This window comes from Podarcis cretensis (assembly GCF_951804945.1).
Source record: "Podarcis cretensis genome assembly, chromosome: Z".
In the NCBI taxonomy this organism is placed as follows: Eukaryota; Metazoa; Chordata; class Lepidosauria; order Squamata; family Lacertidae; genus Podarcis; species Podarcis cretensis.
Genome location: NC_137184.1, coordinates 14,211,096 through 14,230,935, shown reverse-complemented (window position 1 = coordinate 14,230,935; position 19,840 = coordinate 14,211,096). Strand labels below are relative to the sequence as shown.

General features: G+C 44.7%; 1 protein-coding gene across 3 annotated transcripts in view; it reads right to left on the bottom strand.

The window, feature by feature from the left end:
* CCDC180 (coiled-coil domain containing 180) overlaps window positions 1-19,840 on the bottom strand; it is a 54,507-nt gene that overhangs the window by 27,925 nt on the left and 6,742 nt on the right. For 2 of the 3 annotated variants that reach the window (XR_013834676.1, XM_079961205.1), the window contains exons 8-20: window positions 19,459-19,554; window positions 18,580-18,743; window positions 18,011-18,130; window positions 14,307-14,386; window positions 13,933-14,021; window positions 12,064-12,186; window positions 9,232-9,405; window positions 7,583-7,698; window positions 6,350-6,476; window positions 5,444-5,483; window positions 4,037-4,338; window positions 2,280-2,497; window positions 58-233 (exon numbers count right to left, since the gene is read on the bottom strand). Coding sequence is in view for 2 of the 3 variants with exons in the window: in XM_079961205.1 (XP_079817331.1) it covers window positions 58-233; window positions 2,280-2,497; window positions 4,037-4,338; window positions 5,444-5,483; window positions 6,350-6,476; window positions 7,583-7,698; window positions 9,232-9,405; window positions 12,064-12,186; window positions 13,933-14,021; window positions 14,307-14,386; window positions 18,011-18,130; window positions 18,580-18,743; window positions 19,459-19,554 (1,825 nt within the window). In the remaining variant the exon portion in view is untranslated. The remainder of the gene's footprint in view (window positions 1-57; window positions 234-2,279; window positions 2,498-4,036; window positions 4,339-5,443; window positions 5,484-6,349; window positions 6,477-7,582; window positions 7,699-9,231; window positions 9,406-12,063; window positions 12,187-13,932; window positions 14,022-14,306; window positions 14,387-18,010; window positions 18,131-18,579; window positions 18,744-19,458; window positions 19,555-19,840) is intronic. The other variant, XM_079961206.1, reaches the window with a different exon arrangement.

Here is a 19,840-nt window from a genome sequence, read left to right as displayed (position 1 = left end):
GGCTAGCTGAAACAATTGTGTCACATTGGTAACACGTAGCAGTGAAAACATTAATACCCATTCTGACATCGTAGATATCCTTCTCGATGCGCTCCCGCCTTGGCTCATGAAGGTGAGCGCGCAGCTGCAGTTCAGCACTGATCTCTTCTTTCTTGGAGTCCACAATGACCCAGGCCTTGGACAACGTCTCAGAATACCAGTTCTCCAGGTGTTCAAAAAACTGCAGCCGGATTCTGTGATGGGGAAAGAGAAGGAAGGGAAAAGTTGGGGCATCCTTCTGCTTACAGGAACAAATCTCTCTCTCATAAGTTCTCATCTCTACTTCATCAGTGTTCACTGTGTTGCATCACGCAATGTGGGTGAACCCCAGAGCTTCACAGGCTTCTGGCAACTCTGGCTATGCTTTGCTTCAGAATTTAAAAAGTAGGAGACATGCTTTGCTCCAGGTTTATGGGAAGAACTGTCCATCCTCAGATTAGCTAAGCACCCTCCCTCCACATTTTTATGTATGAGCTTCTGTGCTAAGCATTTCTCTTGCTCAGAAGTGGTGAGTCAGAGATGTGATGGGAAGCTTTCTTTGTGGGTGGGCCATTTGTTACTTATATGAAAGGCCAATCATGGGGGTGGCAAATCCCAATGAAATATGGCTTGTATTTGTAACCTTTGGTTTGTACTCTTTCTGTATCGGGTCAGTTTGTTTTTGTAACATCTAATTCAATGTGTAGTCTTGAGAATGTATTTTATATGGCTTTATGGGGAAAAAATTTACTTTTAAATTTTTATTTCTTATTTCTTACTGGATTCTTATTTTAACTTCATAATAAAGTCTTGAATTTATTTATTTTTTGGTGGGGGGCGGGAGAGAACAGCAACAATCCTTCCAAGACCACCATTGAAGGAGGTTGCAGGTTCAGAGGAATGAATACGTTGAAACTTCTATCATTCATTTCTCCCAATTATGCTAAAGATCCTTAGGATCAGATGCAATGGCATGTTCAGAGGGTAGTCCACAGCCAGAAGCTCATCTTGTTTTGATTTTTATGCTGAAAGATGCCTTGAACAATCTTCTTCTTGTTCTTGTTCTTCTTGAAAAAGGCATTTACCTGGAAGGCTACGTGTCTCTGTATTAATACTGTAAGATTGCTTAGATCATCTGGAGAAATTCTACCTGTGACATGGCACCCTGCAAAATATTGTAGGGTGGTGACTCAGAAAATTAACTTTTTCTGCTGTTGTTGCTATATGGGGAAAGGCTCTTCCCTCTGTCACACATGAAGCAGCAGCCACCAGTCACTTCAGATATCTTACAAAGACTTGTGTCTTTACCCAGGCATTCTCCCTGGCCTATAAATCAGACCCGGATTTATGTGTTTGAAATCTACGGGATGTCTGTTTTCTGCACTTTTGTCCACACCAGTTTCTATATTGCTGTTTTTCAGGCTTTGGGCTGCATTTTTGTTTTTACTAACGTATTTTTGTTTTTAAAATGTACTTATGCCCCCGCTTCCCCAAAATGAGACTCAAGGCTGCTCACAAAAGCTAAAAAAGACACAGATAAAACACACAGGAAGCTAAAGATGATAGTCAAAAAAGTAATTAAACTATAACAGAATTAAAAACTATAACAGATGCAAAAATATATATATTTAAATGCAGGTAGTAAAAACACTGTTGTGCTATTTAAAAGCCCTTTCCTTAAAAGCAGTAGGCTTCCAAAAGTCTGCTGGAACAAAACAGTCTTCACCCGTTGGCGGTAGGACAACAATGAAGGAGCCAGTTTGGCCTCCTTAAGGAGGTAGTTTTGAAGTCTGGGAGAGCCGACTTTTCAAAGACCATGTACCACTCAATAGATTTTTTTTAGCGGCATGTAAATGTTTTTAATTAAAACATAAATAAATGCCATTAAACTACAGGTTGATTGCATCTCACACAGGCTTCACCTACATAAATACAACTTTATGTACTCAACAAAAAAAATTAAATAAATACAAAGTGGATAAGGCAGCCTTGTTTGCCGGGGGTCTTTCCCTTCATAGAAAGAGTTTCAAGCCCTCTGCCTTGCTTACTAGGCTCTGGGAGAACCATGCAAGGGCTCTAGAAGCCCTTGCAAGATCCTGCAGGGCAGTCTGAGATCTTAGATGGCCCCAACCTCATTTCAGGGGTCGGGGCGGTTTTGGCTTTGTGTAATTTTGCTTTTATGCACAAACCACTGGAACATAACCCACACAGAAGATGGGATCAAGCTCTAAACTAAGAGAAGAGATTGAAGTCCTACTCACTGCCTTCTCACATCCGTAAAGAAACTCTCAGAGAGGTACACTTGCTCTAGGTAGGAGGGCAGCAAATTCGCCTTCAGTTTCCCCACATAATATTTCTCAGATTTCTTGATTTTAAGCTTCGGTGATTTCAGAACTGCCTTGTAAGTGTTTCCACTGGATGTAGTGAAGAACTCAGTGGTCATTTCCATCAGGCGTGACGGTGTCCTAGAGAGCCTCACCTGCAGATGAGGCAAAGGGAGAAACCATGACATTGGTTCCCAATTAAAAGCAACATTTAAGCCAGTGGATGGCATAAGGTAAGAATTGTTAGCAGGGAGGTTAGATGATGTTCCAGCAAATGAAGGGTTTCATCCCACACCTTTCCAGTGCAATTCCTCATTGCTTTTCTTATATCACAGTATGTCCAGTCTTGGGGGGGAACTGGGCCTGCTGCACGAGACCTCTTAGGCTACCTAGGTTTAAAGAGTTTAACTTCCCCCAAAGAAATATTGCCATTTCCTAAGGATGATGGGAATTGCAGCTCTCTGAGGGCTAAACTACAGTTCCCAGGATTCCTGGGACGCAAAAATCATGCACTTTAAATATATGAAGAAACATTGCAATGCATGTGATATTTTCACTTAGAGAAAAGGCAAGGAAAACACTACATGATGTTTAAAACTGTGCATGGCAGTGGAATCTGATGCCCAGTTAAAATGTTAAAATGTACAAGAGAGGGTCCAAACTGTGTTGGAAACATGAAGAGATTGAGGAATCTTTCATACATATGTGGTGGCAGTGTAAATAACCCCAAAAATACAGGGAGATGGTTTACAATGAGCTCATCTTCCCCCCACCCCCATTTACATTTCCGAAGAAACCAGAAGCCTTTCTATTAGCAATAATTGATGATGAGCTCCCCGCAAGGCTATATAATTTTTTTTAATGCTGCAGCACCAGCAAGAATATTGTATGCTAATAGTTGGAAAGAAAAAGAAACACCAACAAAAGAATAATGATTGTATAAATTGACAGAATATGCCAAACTTGCAAGCATGACAGCCAAAATAAGGAATCAGGATGGAAAACAAATAAAGGGTGAATGGGAAACTTTTGGGGAGTACTTTTAAAAAAATGATACTAAAATGAAATTACAAGTAGGGATGATTCTCTGAACAACAGTTAAATACAAAGAAGAATTAGAAAGGAAAAAGTAGGGTGGATTAATATATGGATATACAGCAGTACCAGACATATTACAGACACCATGGAAGGCTAGGCATGGAAGTCTATATGGAAAAAATATTTGATGATAACGTTTCATATGTAAATAGAAAAATGCAAAATGCTCTGCTATGCGCATGCACACAAATAAATGTGCATGGCATGGAGAAAGTGAATAGAGAGATTTTTCTGCCTCTCTCATAACAATAGAACACATGGCTATCCAACAAAGTTGAATGTTAGACTATTCAAGACAGATAAAAGGAAGTCCTTCTTCATGTAGCACATAGATAACCTATGGAACACACTTCCACAAGAGGTACTGATAGCCAATAACCTAGATAGCTTTAAAAGAAGATTGGACATATTCATGGAGGCCTTTATCATGATGGCATGCATGGCCTCTATGGTTGGAGGCAGAAATGTTTCTGCATACCAGTTGTGGAAACCAAGGGAAGGGAGAGCACTCTTGTGCTCAGGTCTGGCTTCTTCTATGTCATTCTGTGTTTGCTAAAGTCATCCTGTTCCCCCACCCCAACCCGGTGGAAACTCACAAATGCTGGTGCTGTGGCATTTTCCACGTCACGGACCTCAACAGCCTCTTGTGTAGTAGAACTGCTCCCTTCATCGGATTTCTCCACATTGTCACTTTCCAGGATAAAACTGCCATCTCTGGGGATGAGCGCCCCATCGCTTTCTGGAGCAGAGCTCTCTGAATCCCCTGCTACGGTAATTCTTGATTCCTCAGCTTCTGGGTTCACCTCCACCTGCTGTTCCTCTTTTTCTTCTTCTTCGCTTTTGTTCTCAGAGAAGCCCTCCTCAATTCTGTCCGATTCTTCAATGTCCTCCCCCATTTCTGCCCAAAGAGCATAAAATGAAATTATTGTGAAGACAGGTGCCATCCAGTGCTCTGAAGAGGAAAAATTAAAGCAAGGGAGGTGGCCTCAACCCCAGGGAGCTTACAGTTAAAATTTCACAGGTGGGGAGGGAGACAGCAGAGGGAGGGGGCAGAAGGAGAGAGCAATGAGCTAATTGTGAGTGAATAAACTTAACATGCATTTAGACTGCACATGGAAGGCTGTAATTCCTTGCATTTTTAAGACTGTTAGCTTTGAGACAGAGGCCTTCCTTCCTTTTGTCCCTCTATGAATTGCTAGGCATATGAATACTAAAACAAGGAGGAGGAGGAGGAGGAACAACCCCTTTTTAGCCAGAGGGCCACATTCCCTTCTAGGTAAATTTCTGAGGGCCTTATGACAGTGGAGGGTGGGGCCAGAGGCAAAAGTGGGCAGAACACTACAAATCACCATAGTGCTGATTTCTACACACACTCACCCACCCTCCCACAGCTCTCCTGCCTCTGTCCAGGCAAGCAAGAGGCAAAACCAGAGTTCAAGGACTTAGCCCAACTAGGCAAAAATATGCAAGGAGGGGGCAAAGCAGAGCTAGTAGACAGTGTGGCCTAGGGAGCCGTATTTGACTTCTGGACCTGAAGTTCCCCACCCTTGAGTTGAGAAAAAGGAAAAGGAAAAAATAACACAAGGGTCACCTCCAGAGGGTTGGCAATGAGGGTGTTGGCAATATGTGTTCTTACTTTCCACACTCCCATCTCTTACAGGTTAAGTAGTCTCACTCAAGGGCAGCCTCCCCTTCCTGAAAATCTTGGAGGGAGAGGGAGGGTTTTGAAGGAAGAGACCTTAGGGGTTGTTTAAACAAACTGGGATGAATATTTGTGGGAAAAGCAAAGGCCTTTACCATGGGCTGAAAAGTCAACAGACAAGGGGCCTGTTAGGTATGTGGTGGTGGGGAGTTCCAAAGGATAGGTACCGTAATACTGGAGGTTCAATGCCGACATCATGTGGAACAAAATGCCTGATTGGATGGTACTGATTCTCATGATTGTAAGAGGCAAAGTTGTGCTTTTTAAAATACTATATTACACTGTGGAGGATAGAAATTACCTTCCTCTTCACTCATATCCCCAGTTTGCTTGAATGGCTTCTGATTTTTTTAAAAAGAAAGCGGGAAAAGAAAAAATATCAAGAATTAAAAAGGATAATTCATTATTTTTCACAAATAATACTTAATGCATGACATCTACACAGCGCTCTTGGGTGCTCATTGCATGCCACTGACAGCATTTTATTTTGATCTCTACAAGAACCCTTACAGGTAGGTCAACACAGGTTTGGAAGGCTGAGTCTGAGAGAGAGAAAATGCATTCAGATGGCATGTTCCCAATCCCCCAAACCATGTTCAGGGGCTTTTAACACACTGGAATCCATGCTATGCTCTTCATCAGCTTTGTGTATGTGTGTGGGGTTGCCATTTCCTTGGGGATCAACTCCACTCCTTTTTCACACACTGTTACTCTACCTCTTCTGAGTCAGGTCACAAGTGGCTGCTCAAGAGGACTAGGAATGTCACAGATGCAACTGGGCCCTGAAGGGAACACGTTCACAGTCCATCAATTTAACTGAGTTCAAAGAAAGAAAAGACAGTCCCCACTCCTTTAACGGGTATCTTCATGAAGCTCACTAGGTGACCTTGGGTCAGCCACTCGCTTCCAGAATAACCTACCTCACAGGGTCATTGGGAGGAGGAAATGGGAAGGGGGGAAATTATGTACCGCCACCTTGAGCTCCTTGGGAAGAAAGGTAATAAACAATGTAATAAATAAAACAAATGAAAACAGCAAATAAATAAATTACTAACTGTACCCTTTTATTCCCATTTTGTTTGCTAGATGAACTGAGCAAGAAGTCAATTTCAGTGTAGGGAAGGGGAACATGTGCAAGGATGCAGCACCTGCCTGCACCTACTTAAGTTACAAAAGTGTCAAATTCAAAGTCTTGTTTTCTACATACCCCTTTGTAGACTTTCCACACATTAAAATACCGGCTGACAGAGGTGCTGTAAGAATTCAGGCTGCGTAAAATACAGTCTGGATAAGTGGATAATTTAGTCAAGAGATCTTGTTGGAAGGTTGCATATCTGTAAACAAACAAAGAAACCAAAACTTTTTAATTATTTTTACTTATTGCATTACTTGTCCACCTTTTTCTCTAAGGAGCTCAAGGTGACATACATGGTTCTCCCCCTTCCTCATTTAATCCCCACAACAACCCTGTGAGGTAGGTTAAGGCTGGGAGACAGCAACTAGCCCAGGGTCACTCAGTGAGCTTCAGGGTTAAGTGCGGAATTTGAACCCTGGTGTCTCCCAGGACCTATTTAACAATTTTGCCACAGATATTATCTGATTGTGCAAGAATTCATCAAATATGTGCAATGTAGGATTAGAGGTTGACATCAGAGGCCGCTGCAGTAGAAGTCAACATTCGATAACAACAGACACCGTGTACAACTGCCAGAATCTGTCGGCATCCCAACTTGCAGCAATGAATATTCAAACATCTATGACAGATGACCTACAACTAAATTGAGTAAACATTGTGCGAACTTCATTCATTCAACCAGAACCACTGAATCAAGAATGTTGGTTTTGGGTTTGGATTTTGAATTTTGAATTTTAATGGCAATTCTTGACATCAAAATCTTCTTTAACTGGAGAGAGTGGGGCTAGAACTAATGACTTGCTGTATACAAAGCATGTGTCCTGCTACCGCACCTCCTCAATGTGGGTGTAGACTTGGCATGTTTAACTGGCAAGCCAGCATGCCCAGCTGTCAGGGATGATGGAGTTTATAGTCCCAAACATCTGGCTGGGGAAGGCTGCTCTAAAGCTTTGAAACATGCAGCCCATGGTAGCTCATCAGACTAGGCATCCACCCTGAAAAGTCCCAGCTCACATCCTAGAATTCCAGTGCAGACTCAGTCTCAGGCCATTCACTGTTTTGTGCATCAGAGAACACATTGTTCTTACTGGTTGACAGGCATACCTAGGGCAGCATCTGCAGAGTTTTCTTTTAAAGGAAGTTTATAGACCCTATGGTTGTGGAGATAAGCTTCGAATCATGCAGTGAGAAGGGCACAGCAGCTTGTTTGTCATTTCACAGGATTTATATACATACTGTATATCTATCTATCTCTAGCCCAAAGCATTTGTGCTTCCTCTGCCACCTGCACTGCTTGAAACATACCCAGCTCGAATGAAGTCCAAAACAGCATAAACCTTCTCCAGCTGGGCCTTCAGTTTTTCATCAGAACTTTGGGTCCTCAGTTTGTCCACGGTCACATCCAGATTAATTTCCCTTAGCTGCCTCCATATGGAAGGAAGCAGTCGGCATTAGAATGGTTAATGCTAGAAGGCTTAATTACTTGGGGCAGGGCAGATAAACCAGCTAAAACTTGAATTGATTCAGGCTGGAGTTTATTTCCACTGCTGCTCCAAGCTACTTTGGGACTGGTGTGTTCAGAGGGTATAAAAATTAAAACAGTTATAAGGCAGCCTTACAGTGAGCAGCAGGTTGAGTTTTCTAAAATTGTAAGTTATTTCACACATCTTTCAATTTCTAAAAGAATCTACCTAAGCTGACTATCTGCCAATATACTGTTGTTGTTTTATAAGGTAACCAATCAAATGATTAAAAAGCATACTGATATTCAGGGAAACATTCAGTAATTGGTCAAGAGGTGCTAAATATTTTTTTTTAATATATTAAGTCAGCATTTTTGTGATACTGTTCCCAAAATTTGTGTTTGCTTTTGTTTATTCATTGTCTGAAATTATTGGACTGTGATTTAAAAATGTATTTAGGATACTGACTGTAAGCTAGTTTGGGAAAACTTTTGTTCTGAAACATAAAGTAAATTTAAAAAACAGAAGAGAATACAGTGCTACAAACAAGAACTATGTAGTTTAGTTAAGCTTATTTAAGAGAAAAGGGGGTCACTATGCAGTTTACTTTAGAGAAAAGCTGAAAAAGCAGAGACATGATAGAGGTGCACATAATTATGTATAGTTTGGAAAAAATGGATACGGAGAGGTCTTTTCTCCCTCTTTCATAATGCTAGAACCCAGGGCTGTCTGTCCAATGAGGGCAACTTTTGGAAGAGTCGTGGCAGGTAAAAGGAAAGACTTCTTCACACAGCACACAGTTAAATCCCTTCACACAGGGATTAACTTCCACAGGAGGCAGTGAGGGCCACCAACTAGGATGGCTTCAAAAGATGACTGGACAAATTCAAGGAGGAGGTTAAGGATATCTGTGGCAACTAGTCATGATGGCTGTCAAAGGCAGTATGGCTCTTGAATACTACCAGCTGGGAATCACAAGTAGGGAGAGTGCTCTGCTCATGTCCTGAGTGCGGGCTTCCCATTGGGGCATCTGATTGGCTACTATGAGAAGAGGATGCTGGACTATGGTGGGCCAGAAAGGCTCTTCTTATGCTCTTATGTTATCAGAGTCAATGTGGTGCCATAGATATAGAGTGCCAGGCTAGGACCGGGAGACCAGGGTTCAAATCCCCCCCTCAGTCCCAGAGCTCACTGGGTGAGAACAGGATGCTGGACTAGGTGGACCTTTAGCCTGATCCAGCAGAGCTCTCTTGATGTTCTTGCTTTTTTCCATAGACTAAGCCAAAGCAAAATCACGTGTAAATAAAAATTGCAGATCAAATTGTGCAAATAAATTTTGCAAATGCACATGGCTGATTCAAGATGCAAGAGTTCATGCAGATTTGCCAACAACCTTTCTTCTGTCTGTCCCCACCAAGATCTCTGATATGGCCTACCACATTGTATTCTCTGTCCTCCCATCCCTCACTAAACCAGACCCCCTGCTCTGACCTTGTTTAGATTTTCATGCTTGTTTCGGCATTCGTTCATTTTACTGTGAAGCTCGTTTTCATAACGAACAAGGCTGCATTTGTGGGTATCAAAGAGAGTGAGAGCATCCTGGAAGTACTGGTAGACATTCCTGCAGTTGATTTCTGTGTGCTTAACCAACTGTTCTAGGTGGTCCTGGAGAGAAATCAAACGGAAAGAATTTGTGATTTAGGATTTTTGTTAGCAGATGCAATCAGCATTTAGCTGAGGCTGGGTAGGGCCCAATTTAAATCAGTGAGGACCAATCTTATTCACAACCTTTTCCTCAGGGCTGTCTTAAGCATATCCGGTGCTGTGGTGCAAAGATCCCTCTGGCATGCCCCCCCCCCCCCCGTTTCCTAGAGTTGTTGACCTTTTTTTTGGGAGCTGGCACCACACTTACACATTATCTCTAACAAAGCCTTAGAACAAAATAAAATGAAAAGGCAGAAGAAAATCTAATGAAGTCCTCAATTCCAAAGCAACACTCATTCAAGACTCAGCAGTTCTTCTAATTCATCCTTTCTTTAAATAAACTAAGAAAGACACAGACAATGAAGTTCCCAGCCAATTTGTGTTTAAGTACAAAGCTGACGTTTTCAAATATTGTGGGGGGTGGGTGTAAAGCAGTGACATCCTGAACCTAAAAAGAACCCAAAACTTGGGTCACAAAGGCTGCAGCTCTAACTGCACTCACCTGAGAGTAAGCCCTGCTGAATCTAATAGGACCTTACTTCTGAGTAGACAGTAGGACTGCAGCAAGAAACACAGTTGAGAATTAGGGCTTTCTGTTTTAAGACTCAGCCAGAGGAAAATGTAATATTGGAGATTAGGGAGAAAGGAATATGAATAGATTGTGGGAGAGGGCTGAAGAGAGACCAAAAACCACATGTAGCAAGACAAGGCACACTTTCTGGGGAGCAAGTCTCACACACAGTTGCTTGGGGCGAGGACTGCAGAGGGACCATAGTTGGGTTGTGTGTGTCTGTGTGTTTTTCAGAAAAACGTAGAATTGGAAGGGACCCTGTAGGTCATCTAGCCCAACCCCCTGCAATGCTTTTTAGCTTGCATTGATCTCAAAAACCTTCAGTGCCTTTTTTTTTTTTAGTTGGATAGGCAATTAACAGGCTTGTTTCACAAATAAGGGAGAAGGAAGGTTGCTGGCTTGGTTTGGTTTGCCTTTGTTCTAGTTTTTAGCATGTGCTTAGTACCGTAGTTTCAGGCTGTGAGCCGTCCTGATATCTATGGGTGGAGGGCAGTAGTAGTAGTAGTAGTAGTAATAATAATAATAATAATAATAATAATAATAATAATGGTGATGATATTTTTTGCAGGGCTTGGAGTGGGTGGTGGCCAGATGCTGGAATGAATGGGGTCGGTGCTAAATGGTCTGGCTTGCTTTACAATCCCTAGGGACCTTGTTGGTGGGGGGGGGGCAGAGAAGGAGCCCACCCCCGAGGAGGAGGAAGAAGAAGAAGAAAAGTGAAGGGAGGAGGCTTCCCTTCCCCAGGATAGAGTTGCCCATAACATTAAACACAGGGCAGGATTCCAGGGAGAGAGAGAAACAAGGGCAGCAGCTGCTGCTACTCACAGCTCGGGCTAGATGTTGCTGAACAGGACGGGCAAGGGGACCCTGCAAACAGGGCTGCAAACCCAGCGCGGAAGCTCCATGGCCTCGCCATCGCCCACCTCCCTCTTCCCACAGGCTGAGCAGGCGAAAGAGAGAGAGAGAGAGAGAGAGAGAAAGGAAGGAAGGAAGGAAGGAAGGAAGGAAGGAAGGAAGAAAGAAAGAAAGAAAGAAAGAAAGAAAGAAAGAAAGAAAGCGCTGCATGCCAGCCAGCCATATAGCTGGCAGGGCGCAGCTTCTACCTGAAGCCTCTGCAGGGATTGCTCTCTTCCTGCGGAGGCTTGGAAAGCAAGCTGCATGCCCGCCAGCCATATGGTTGGCAAGGTGCAGCTGGTGGGTGCAGGGAAAGGGGAGGCCACTGGCAAAGCTGTGCAGCTCCCCCACTCGCTGGGGCGCCCCTGAGAGGACAGCGCCCTGGCGCAAGGCACCAGTAAGCCTAATAGGAAAGACGCCTCTGCTCCTCCTCCCAAGGAAACGTCCCGTGACATAAATAAAATAGAGGAATGCATCTCAAAGGTGCCTGTTGAGGCATCTGGGTTGCATTACCTAGACAGCCTGATAGATAATGCTAGGGAGGAACTGGTGAAGAGTGTGGCTCAGGGAGAGAAGGGTGCCTAGGGAAAAGGTGTGATGTGGGAAGAGCCCTGAGCAGTGTTCGAAACTCCCATTGTCATAAGTGCATTCTGCAACAGGGAATGTCATTAGCGCAAGCAGTTTCTGAGCTAAGATTTCAGATTAAAATTGCAGAGTGCAAGGAAAGGACCTTTTTCTGCCTCCCCACTGCCAGCTACTCTCTGAAGACTGGAGAAAAGAATATTAAGAATATTAGGGGGGTGGCAGGGGAAGGACTAGACATGTGAAAAATGAACATAATATTTTAGGTGCAGTTCATTTATTTTCAGCTTTGTATTCTTGTTATAAAAAAACGCACCTAAACATTCTGTAGTTGTGCCCATAACCTAGGTTTAAGGTGCCATTTAGCTCCTAGCTTTCATATTTCAGTTTCTGCCACTGGTCCTGAGGGCCAAATGCAGAGGCCTTGAGGGCCACATCTGACCCACAAGGAGAACTGCTACACAGACCATGGGTTCTCTCAATTTGAGTTGCAGCAGGTTCATTTCTGCTGCTCTGATCCTGCTAGGATGCGTTGCAGGAAACATGTTAGGAAGAGACACTGGTAAACTTACGTCCATCATTTCTACTTCCTGCTCAAAGCGACTCTGTAACTTCCCAACTAACTGGTAGAAATTTGGATTCACAATCCTTTCAGCCTCTTTTTCCGTGCAGATTTTCTTATCTATCAGTTTGTTCTAAAATTGGAGAGGGAGAAAGCGTTATTAGTAGTGAAGTTCATAAATATGCAGCCTTGACTCCACTGATGTGTTTCAGTTATTATGAATTAATATTGCTTTTCATTCACAGCAGGGCTCATGGGCCACATGAGGTCTGGTAAGTGTTGCAATTTGGCCTATGATACCATTTCCCTGTAAACCACACCCACTTCCATCATAGGTGACATCAGGTGTGGAGCAACTAAAAATGTGGATGCAAAAGGATGATCAGGAGCTTAAGGTGCACTGACACATGTTCCTTGGCAAGTAGGGTTCGCTAATCCACACTGGCAGCTAGTCACTTTTTATTTATTTATTTTACAAAATGTATACACTGCTTGATTGTAAAAACAACAGCAACCCCCTCAAAGCAGTTTACAAAAAAAAGATAAAACAACAAAATGATCAATAAGAAGATTTAACAATGATAATTTAAGATTTTCAAAGCATTCAAATAACAATAAACTAAGAACAGATTAAAACTCACACCAACTTTCTAAATACCTGGGTGGACTTGTCTAAACAAAACCATTTTTATCAGGTGCTGAAAAGGGTACAGCGAAGGTGTGTCAGCCTGTCATGGATGCACAGGACTGGTGGGAGGCACCAGCTAGGGATCCTTAAGAGACAAAGGTTCAGAACCTGAGGATTGGTGGTGGGACAATGATGAGTTGTCAGAGAGAGAAGAGAGAGCAGACTGGGAGAAGGAGGTGTCAGAAGCAGAAAAGGTAACAGGGTGTAGTGAGCAGGAAGAAGTTGGGGCAGAGGGCAGTCCAGAACCAGAGGCAGAAGATGAGGCTGGAGATGAGGGGGGCCAAGAGGCAGGACTGAAATGGGCTGCTGAAGAAGCCTGGGGTTCTCCCCCTTCTGCTGTGACCAGATCCGCCACCCCCCCCCACCCCCCGGTCTCCCAGAACCAGAAGAGGGATGAAGATGGTGGAGCAAAGACAGACAAGGCACAGATTGCTTAAGAAGGACCATGCGGAGGAGGAAATTTAGGGAGCTGTGGGAAGACAGGGACCTTCAGTCCTCACAACTGCCTCATTGAGGAAAGATCTGCTGGAAAAAGTTGCTGTGCTCGATAGGCCTGGCTTCATGAACTGTTTTGTTTCTTTGACTAAAGAGAGTTAACTTTCCTTACATCATGTGAGTTATTGCTTGCTCCTGACACCTGCCCTGACATTGCCTGATGTCAATAGGCTTTGAGCTTTTCTGGTCTGGGGGGGGGGAATGTAAGTTTGCTGACAGCAACCCTCTTTGAGGCTAGTGTAATAACAATGCAGGTTACTGACAGGTAGGCAATCCTGCTCACCTGTCAAATCAGATATGGTTGGACTCCAACTCCCTTCATGCCTGACCACTGGCCATGATGGCTGGAGCTAATAGGAGTTGTAGTCCGACAACACTTGAAGGTGCACTACAATGGCTACCCTGATTTAAGATCTGGCAGTGGGGAGTTTACATCTTACATCATCATTCCTTCCAAATCATTAGTATATATTAGGGCCTATCTTATTACTGTGATGGTAAGTTTTTTAAAAAATGCTTTTAATGTTGTGTTTTGATTGTTTTAATTTGCCCTGGGACCTTAGAGTGAAGGGTGGGTAAATAACAACAACAACAACAACAACAACAACAACAACAACAGATTTTCTCTTATTCACATCTGTAGTCAGGCTGAAAAACAGAAAAACAGTTTTCAACAAAACTGATTGGCCCACTAACCTTACACTCCTGCACCTTTGACAAACACTCCTGGCAAACTTTCTCGTACTGGAGGCGGATTTTCATTAAGTATTGGACATTGTGGGTATCTTGAGACAAAAATTAAAATTAACACAAGATTGGATATGGTGGTTACAAGATTGAATATGAAATATTCACATCTTTCTGTTTGTGAACATGTGGAGCACTGTTTGTTCCATCTGAACATTTTTACTTGTTTTTATCATTATAAAGAATTTATCTTATTTCTATAATGGTATATTATATTCTTGTAGCCTGCCCTGAGACCTTAAAGTGAAGGGTTATAGTTAGGAAATCTGGTAAATATATAAATTGCTGCTCTAAATAACAATAGCAAAACTTTTGTTCCTTACCTATCCGCTTATTTAAAGCCACCACAGATTCATACCACTCATTTAATTCAGCTTTGGATTGCATCAAAGGCAGCATATTGCTAAAAAGACAAGAGACACAGAAACACTTAGCTCTTGAGGTCTGCATGACAAATCTTAAAATTCATTTGGGCCCCAGTTTTCACTGGTCACATATTCATATTAGCTATATAGCTGAGCTGAAAGTTCCACAGAGAACTTTTCCAGGGAAAGCTGAAGGGGGGAGTGTGTTGTTTGGGCGTAGGAGAAAATCTGGAAATTTGTGGGCAGGGACTGGGGGCTCAGTGAGACAAGTGGAGGTAGCAGATATCCCTTCTTTTCACATAGTTTGGCTGACATCACTCCTACTGCTAAGCCTGGAGTTGGGTGATACAGGGAGCCAACTGGAAAAACTGAACAACAGGTTGTATCCCATGTTTGTCCTAGAATGCTGTAATTCCTGTATTGCAGGGGGTTAGACTAGCGAAACGAAAGAAGTGCCATGGTCGGACCACTTCCTGGTGCAACTTGACTTCTCTGCGACCCTTCCCCTCTGCAGGGAGGTGGGACCGATTCGGATGGTCCGCCCCCGCCACTTAATGGATCCAAATGGTTTCCAGAGAGTGGTAGGGGATGCTTTATCCCATGTTAATGGCCTTTCAGCTGATTCCCAGGTAGCCCGCTGGAATGTGGAGTTAACCAGGCCTATTGACTGTTTGGCTCCGAAGCGCCCTCTCTGATTGCATGGAGCCCGGACAGCCCCGTGGTTTTCCACGGATCTGAGGGCAATGAAACAATCGTTGAGACGGCTAGAGCGCCGGCGGCGGATGACCCATTCTGAAGCTGACCGGACACAGGTTAGAGCTCAATGTCGAGCCTACCAAGTGGCGGTAGCGACGGCGAAGAAGACTTTCTTCTCCGCCTCTATTGCATCTGCAGAAAACAGCAGCAGGAGACTTTTTCAGGTGGTCTGCAATTTAGCGGAACCGCCTGCTACATTGGGGCCCAGTACGGGCCACATGATCTCCTGCAATGATTTTGCAAAGTTTTTTGCAGATAAAGTTGCTCAGATTCGGGAAGAGGTAGACGCCACCGTGGGAGCAGGGCCGGGGCGGGAGAGTTCTGTCTAGTCAAATTGTGTGGGATCAATTCCAATCTGTTACCTCCGAGGATGTGGACAGGCTGCTTGGACGAGTGAAACCAACCACCTGTCTCCTTGATCCTTGCCCATCCTGGCTTATAAAAGCTAGCCGGGAAGGGCTGGGCGATGGGCTTCATGGGGTGGTGAATGCTTCCCTCAGTGAGGGAGCCTTCCCAGACCCGCTGAAAGAGGCTGTTATTAAACTGCTTCTTAAAAAACCATCTTTAGATGCGGCCACGATGGCCAACTATCACCCAGTCTCAAATCTTCCATTCTTGGGCAAGGTGATTGAGCGAGTGGTTGCTGAACAACTCCAGGCACGCCTGGAAGAAGCGGACCATTTGGATCCCTTCCAGTCGGGATTCAGGCCTCATCACGGGATTGAAACTGCCTTGGTCGCACTGGTTGATGATCTCCGGCAGGCTAGGGACAAAGGTGAGAGCTGTTTCCTAGTTCTGCTGGATCTCTCAGCGGCGTTTGATACCATTGACCATAACATCCTTCTGGACCGTCTTGAGGGGCTGGGAGCTGGGGGCACTGTCATACAGTGGTTCCGCTCCTTCCTCCTGGGCCATGTTCAGAAAGTGGTGGTGGGGGATGAGTGTTCAGACCCCTGGGCTCTCACTTGTGGGGTGCCTCAGGGTTCTGTCCCCTCCCCCATGCTTTTCAACATCTACATGCAGCTGCTGGGAGAGATCATCAGGTGGTTTGGGCTGGGTGTTCATCAGTATGTGGATGATACCCAGCTCTACCTCTCTTTCAAATCAGAACCAGTGAAGGCGGTGAAGGTCCTGTGTGAGTGTCTGGAGGCGGTTGGAGGATGGATGGCAGCAAACAGTTTGAGATTGAATCCTGACAAGACAGAAGTACTGTTTTGGAGGGACAGGAGGCGGGCAGATGTGGAGGATTCCCTGGTCCTGAATGGGGTAACTGTGCCCCTGAAGGACCAAGTGCGCAGCCTGGGAGTCATTTTGGACTCACAGCTGTCCATGGAGGCACAGGTTAAATCCGTGTCCAGGGCAGCTGTGTACCAGCTCCATCTGGTATGCAGGCTGAGACCCTATCTGCCTGTGGACTGCCTCGCCAGAGTGGTGCATGCTCTGGTTATCTCCCGCTTGGACTACTGCAATGCGCTCTACGTGGGGCTACCTTTGAAGGTGACCCGGAAACTACAACTAATCCAGAATGCAGCAGCCAAACTGGTGACTGGGAGCGGCCGCCGAGACCATATAACACTGGTCTTGAAAGACCTAAATTGGCTCCCAGTACGTTTCCGAGCACAATTCAAAGTGTTGGTGCTGACCTTTAAAGCCCTAAATGGCCTCAGTCCAGTATACCTGAAGGAGCGTCTCCACCCCCATCGTTCTACCCAGACACTGAGGTCCAGCACCGAGGGCCTTCTGGCGGTTCCCTCACTGTGAGAAGCCAAGTTACAGGGAACCAGGCAGAGGGCCTTCTCGGTAGTGGCGCCCTCCCTGTGGAATGCCCTCCCACCAGATGTCAAAGAGAACAACAACTACCAGACTTTTAGAAGACATCTGAAGGCAGCCCTGTTTAGGGAAGCTTTTAATGTTTGATGTATCACAGTATTTTAATATTCTTTTGGAAGCCGCCCAGAGTGGCTGGGGAAACCCAGCCAGATGGGCGGGGTATAAATAATAAATTATTATTATTATTATTATTATTAGATGACCCTTGAGGACGTTTTCAACTCTACAATTCTATAATTCTATACTTAATGGGTAGGCCCACTGAAACTAATGGGTCTAAATCTGTCATTAATTTCAGTGGGATTACTTTGATTATGGCTAACATTGGATACAGCCCAGGTTGTTAAGAGTTCTATATTTGCCTTTATATCTGCAGGTGGTTGTTTCTTTTACACAAACTGACAACACTGGATGCCCTCCACCCAGTGGCGGAGGAAGAGGAGTGCGGGGGTAGCGCACTGCCCCTGGCAGCGCAATCCTGGTAGGGTGCCATTGTGGTTGACCCCCCACCTGCGCTGGGTGCCATCCCCCCACAGGTGGCATGCCACGCCCCTGGGACATACACCAGCCCCGCCCCCACCTGCACTCTGCCCCCCCCCCCAGTGTTGGAGCATGAAGCTCCACCACTGCCTCCACCCCCCACGGCCCCAATTTGGAGTACCCCCCATGCAGGTTGCATAAGGAAAAAGTCCTGTGCAAATTGCTGGAATTGGGGGTGTGGACAATATGGTTTGGGACCATAGGGGGAAGTAAAATGTTAAAGTCCCTGGCCTACACCCACATCTGCCAACCACCCATAATTTGACACCATCAAAACATCACTACTACAAGCCAGCGTGGCTTTGTTCTGTCACACTGTGAGAGGTAATATGCCTCTGAATACCAGCTGCTGGTAATCGTAAGGGGAGAGTTACTGTTATGCTCAGGTCCTGCTTGTGAGCTTCCCACGGTGCATCTGGTTGGGTGCTATTAGAACAGGATACTGGAATAAAAGCATCTTTGGCCTGATCCAGCAAGGAGGCTATTCTTACATTCTTAGGAATGAGAAGTTACATTTTATTCTCCTGTTCACCTACCCCAGAGAATATAACAGTGCTGTTCTCTTCTCAGTGAGTGATTTTTGATCTTGTAGCATGTTCTCCAGCTCCACATTCACAGCACTCGGGTGCCGTATTCTTTCACTTTCCATGAACTGTCTATAGGACATGACAAGAAACATTAAATGTGGGCTTTCTTTTTTGCAAGGGATACTGTGCGACTGAAAAGCCACACCTATCTTATACTGCCCAAATCTCCTGCTCCATCATGCCTTCTTTCCCCCAAACTGCCATCTGGGGGCAACCATTCAATCAGTCTGCCTCAGTGGGAGAGATGAGAAGCAGAGTTCACCAAAAGACCAGCTCTGTTAAGCATCTTCTATCTGTGAACTATGATAGCTGGCCATTATAAAAACAACTGTTTAAGAACTGGTTCCCGAGCTTGATTTCCACCCTCTGCCCATCCTCTCCCTTTCTCCTTGTGTGTTGTGACGCCTGAGGACAGGGACTGTCTTGTTTTAACCAATTGTATGCAAACCTGGGAACCACTTTTGCATAAAGAGCAAAGTACAAATACTCTAAATAAATAAATAAATAAAATTTCAGACCTGAAACTGTAAATTATTTTCTGCTTCCATTTGGCTCTCCAGGTCTTTATTCTCTCCTCCAGTTTGCGATGATAGAAGATGTCTCCTTTCAGGTCTGCCTCCATCAGGTTGACAAACAGCTTGGCTATTGCTCTCCGATTGGCCAGCAGGGCTTGGTTGATCATCTGGAATTGGAAGGTGTAGATGAGAGTAGCAAGGGAATCTCTCTTTTTCAAGGAGATGAAGACTTCAGGTTAGTTGGTTCAACCCAGAGGACATGATGGGCAAGACAAATTTAGCTACAGTAATCTAAAGGAGTCTACTCTGAATAAACCTTAGCTAGATGCATCCCTTAATTGTTCTCTAGTGCCATTACAATGGTGGCTGGTAACCCACTGGGACTTGATGGGGCAGAAAGCAGAGATGCCCAAAGTAGGTTCCTCCTCCCCTCTTGGTCAGTCTGCTTTCTTCACTCCTTTCTCACTTCCAAAGAGGGGGAAAGATAGTTTCTGATAAAAAAGAAGTGGAGAGGAAGAAGAGTGCAGAGGGTTTTGAGGTATCACAGGCACCTGTGCACCCTTGGCGCCGTGCTGGGGACACCAGGGCAAACCTGTCCTTGTCTTGTCTCTCTTCTCCTTTCACATACAATATCTCAGGGATCCCATCCCACTTTCCTGGTTGCTGTGCTAATCTTGCACATAGCCTCTCTCTCTCTCTCTCTCTCACACACACACACACACCACAATTTTATTTTAAAATGCCCAATTCTGCTACCCAAATTAGGTTTTCAAATATGCCCACTTTCAATCGTTCCCGAACTACAGGGGTGGGGGGTGGGATCAAGCAAAACCTGTAGTTATCTTACTGGAGAATTTCAGGTATCAAGCAGAAAGGCTTTACCATGGCTTCCTTGTGAATGAACCTGTGGACATCAGAGGGTAGGAAATAGGAAATGTCATCCAGGATCTTATTATATTTGTTCAACAAAAGTTTGATCTGGAAACCAAAGCAGAGGGAGGGGGTAAGAAAAGTGTTCAGGATGGTGAAGACACCTCTCTGCTGAGATTGCTAGGGACATGCTGGGGGACCACCCCACCGGGCTACTCAGCCAGTGGTAACCGGTGGCCATAGGTGAGGTGGAATGCAGGGATGCAAGCTGTAGAGTAGGCAGAGCCATAGCCAATGATAAGCAGAACTAGAGTCAATGACAGGCAGAGCCAACCAATTCTAGCTTTTATTCTCATCATTCTCCCCGATGAGTTCCACAAGGGGCACTTTGAGT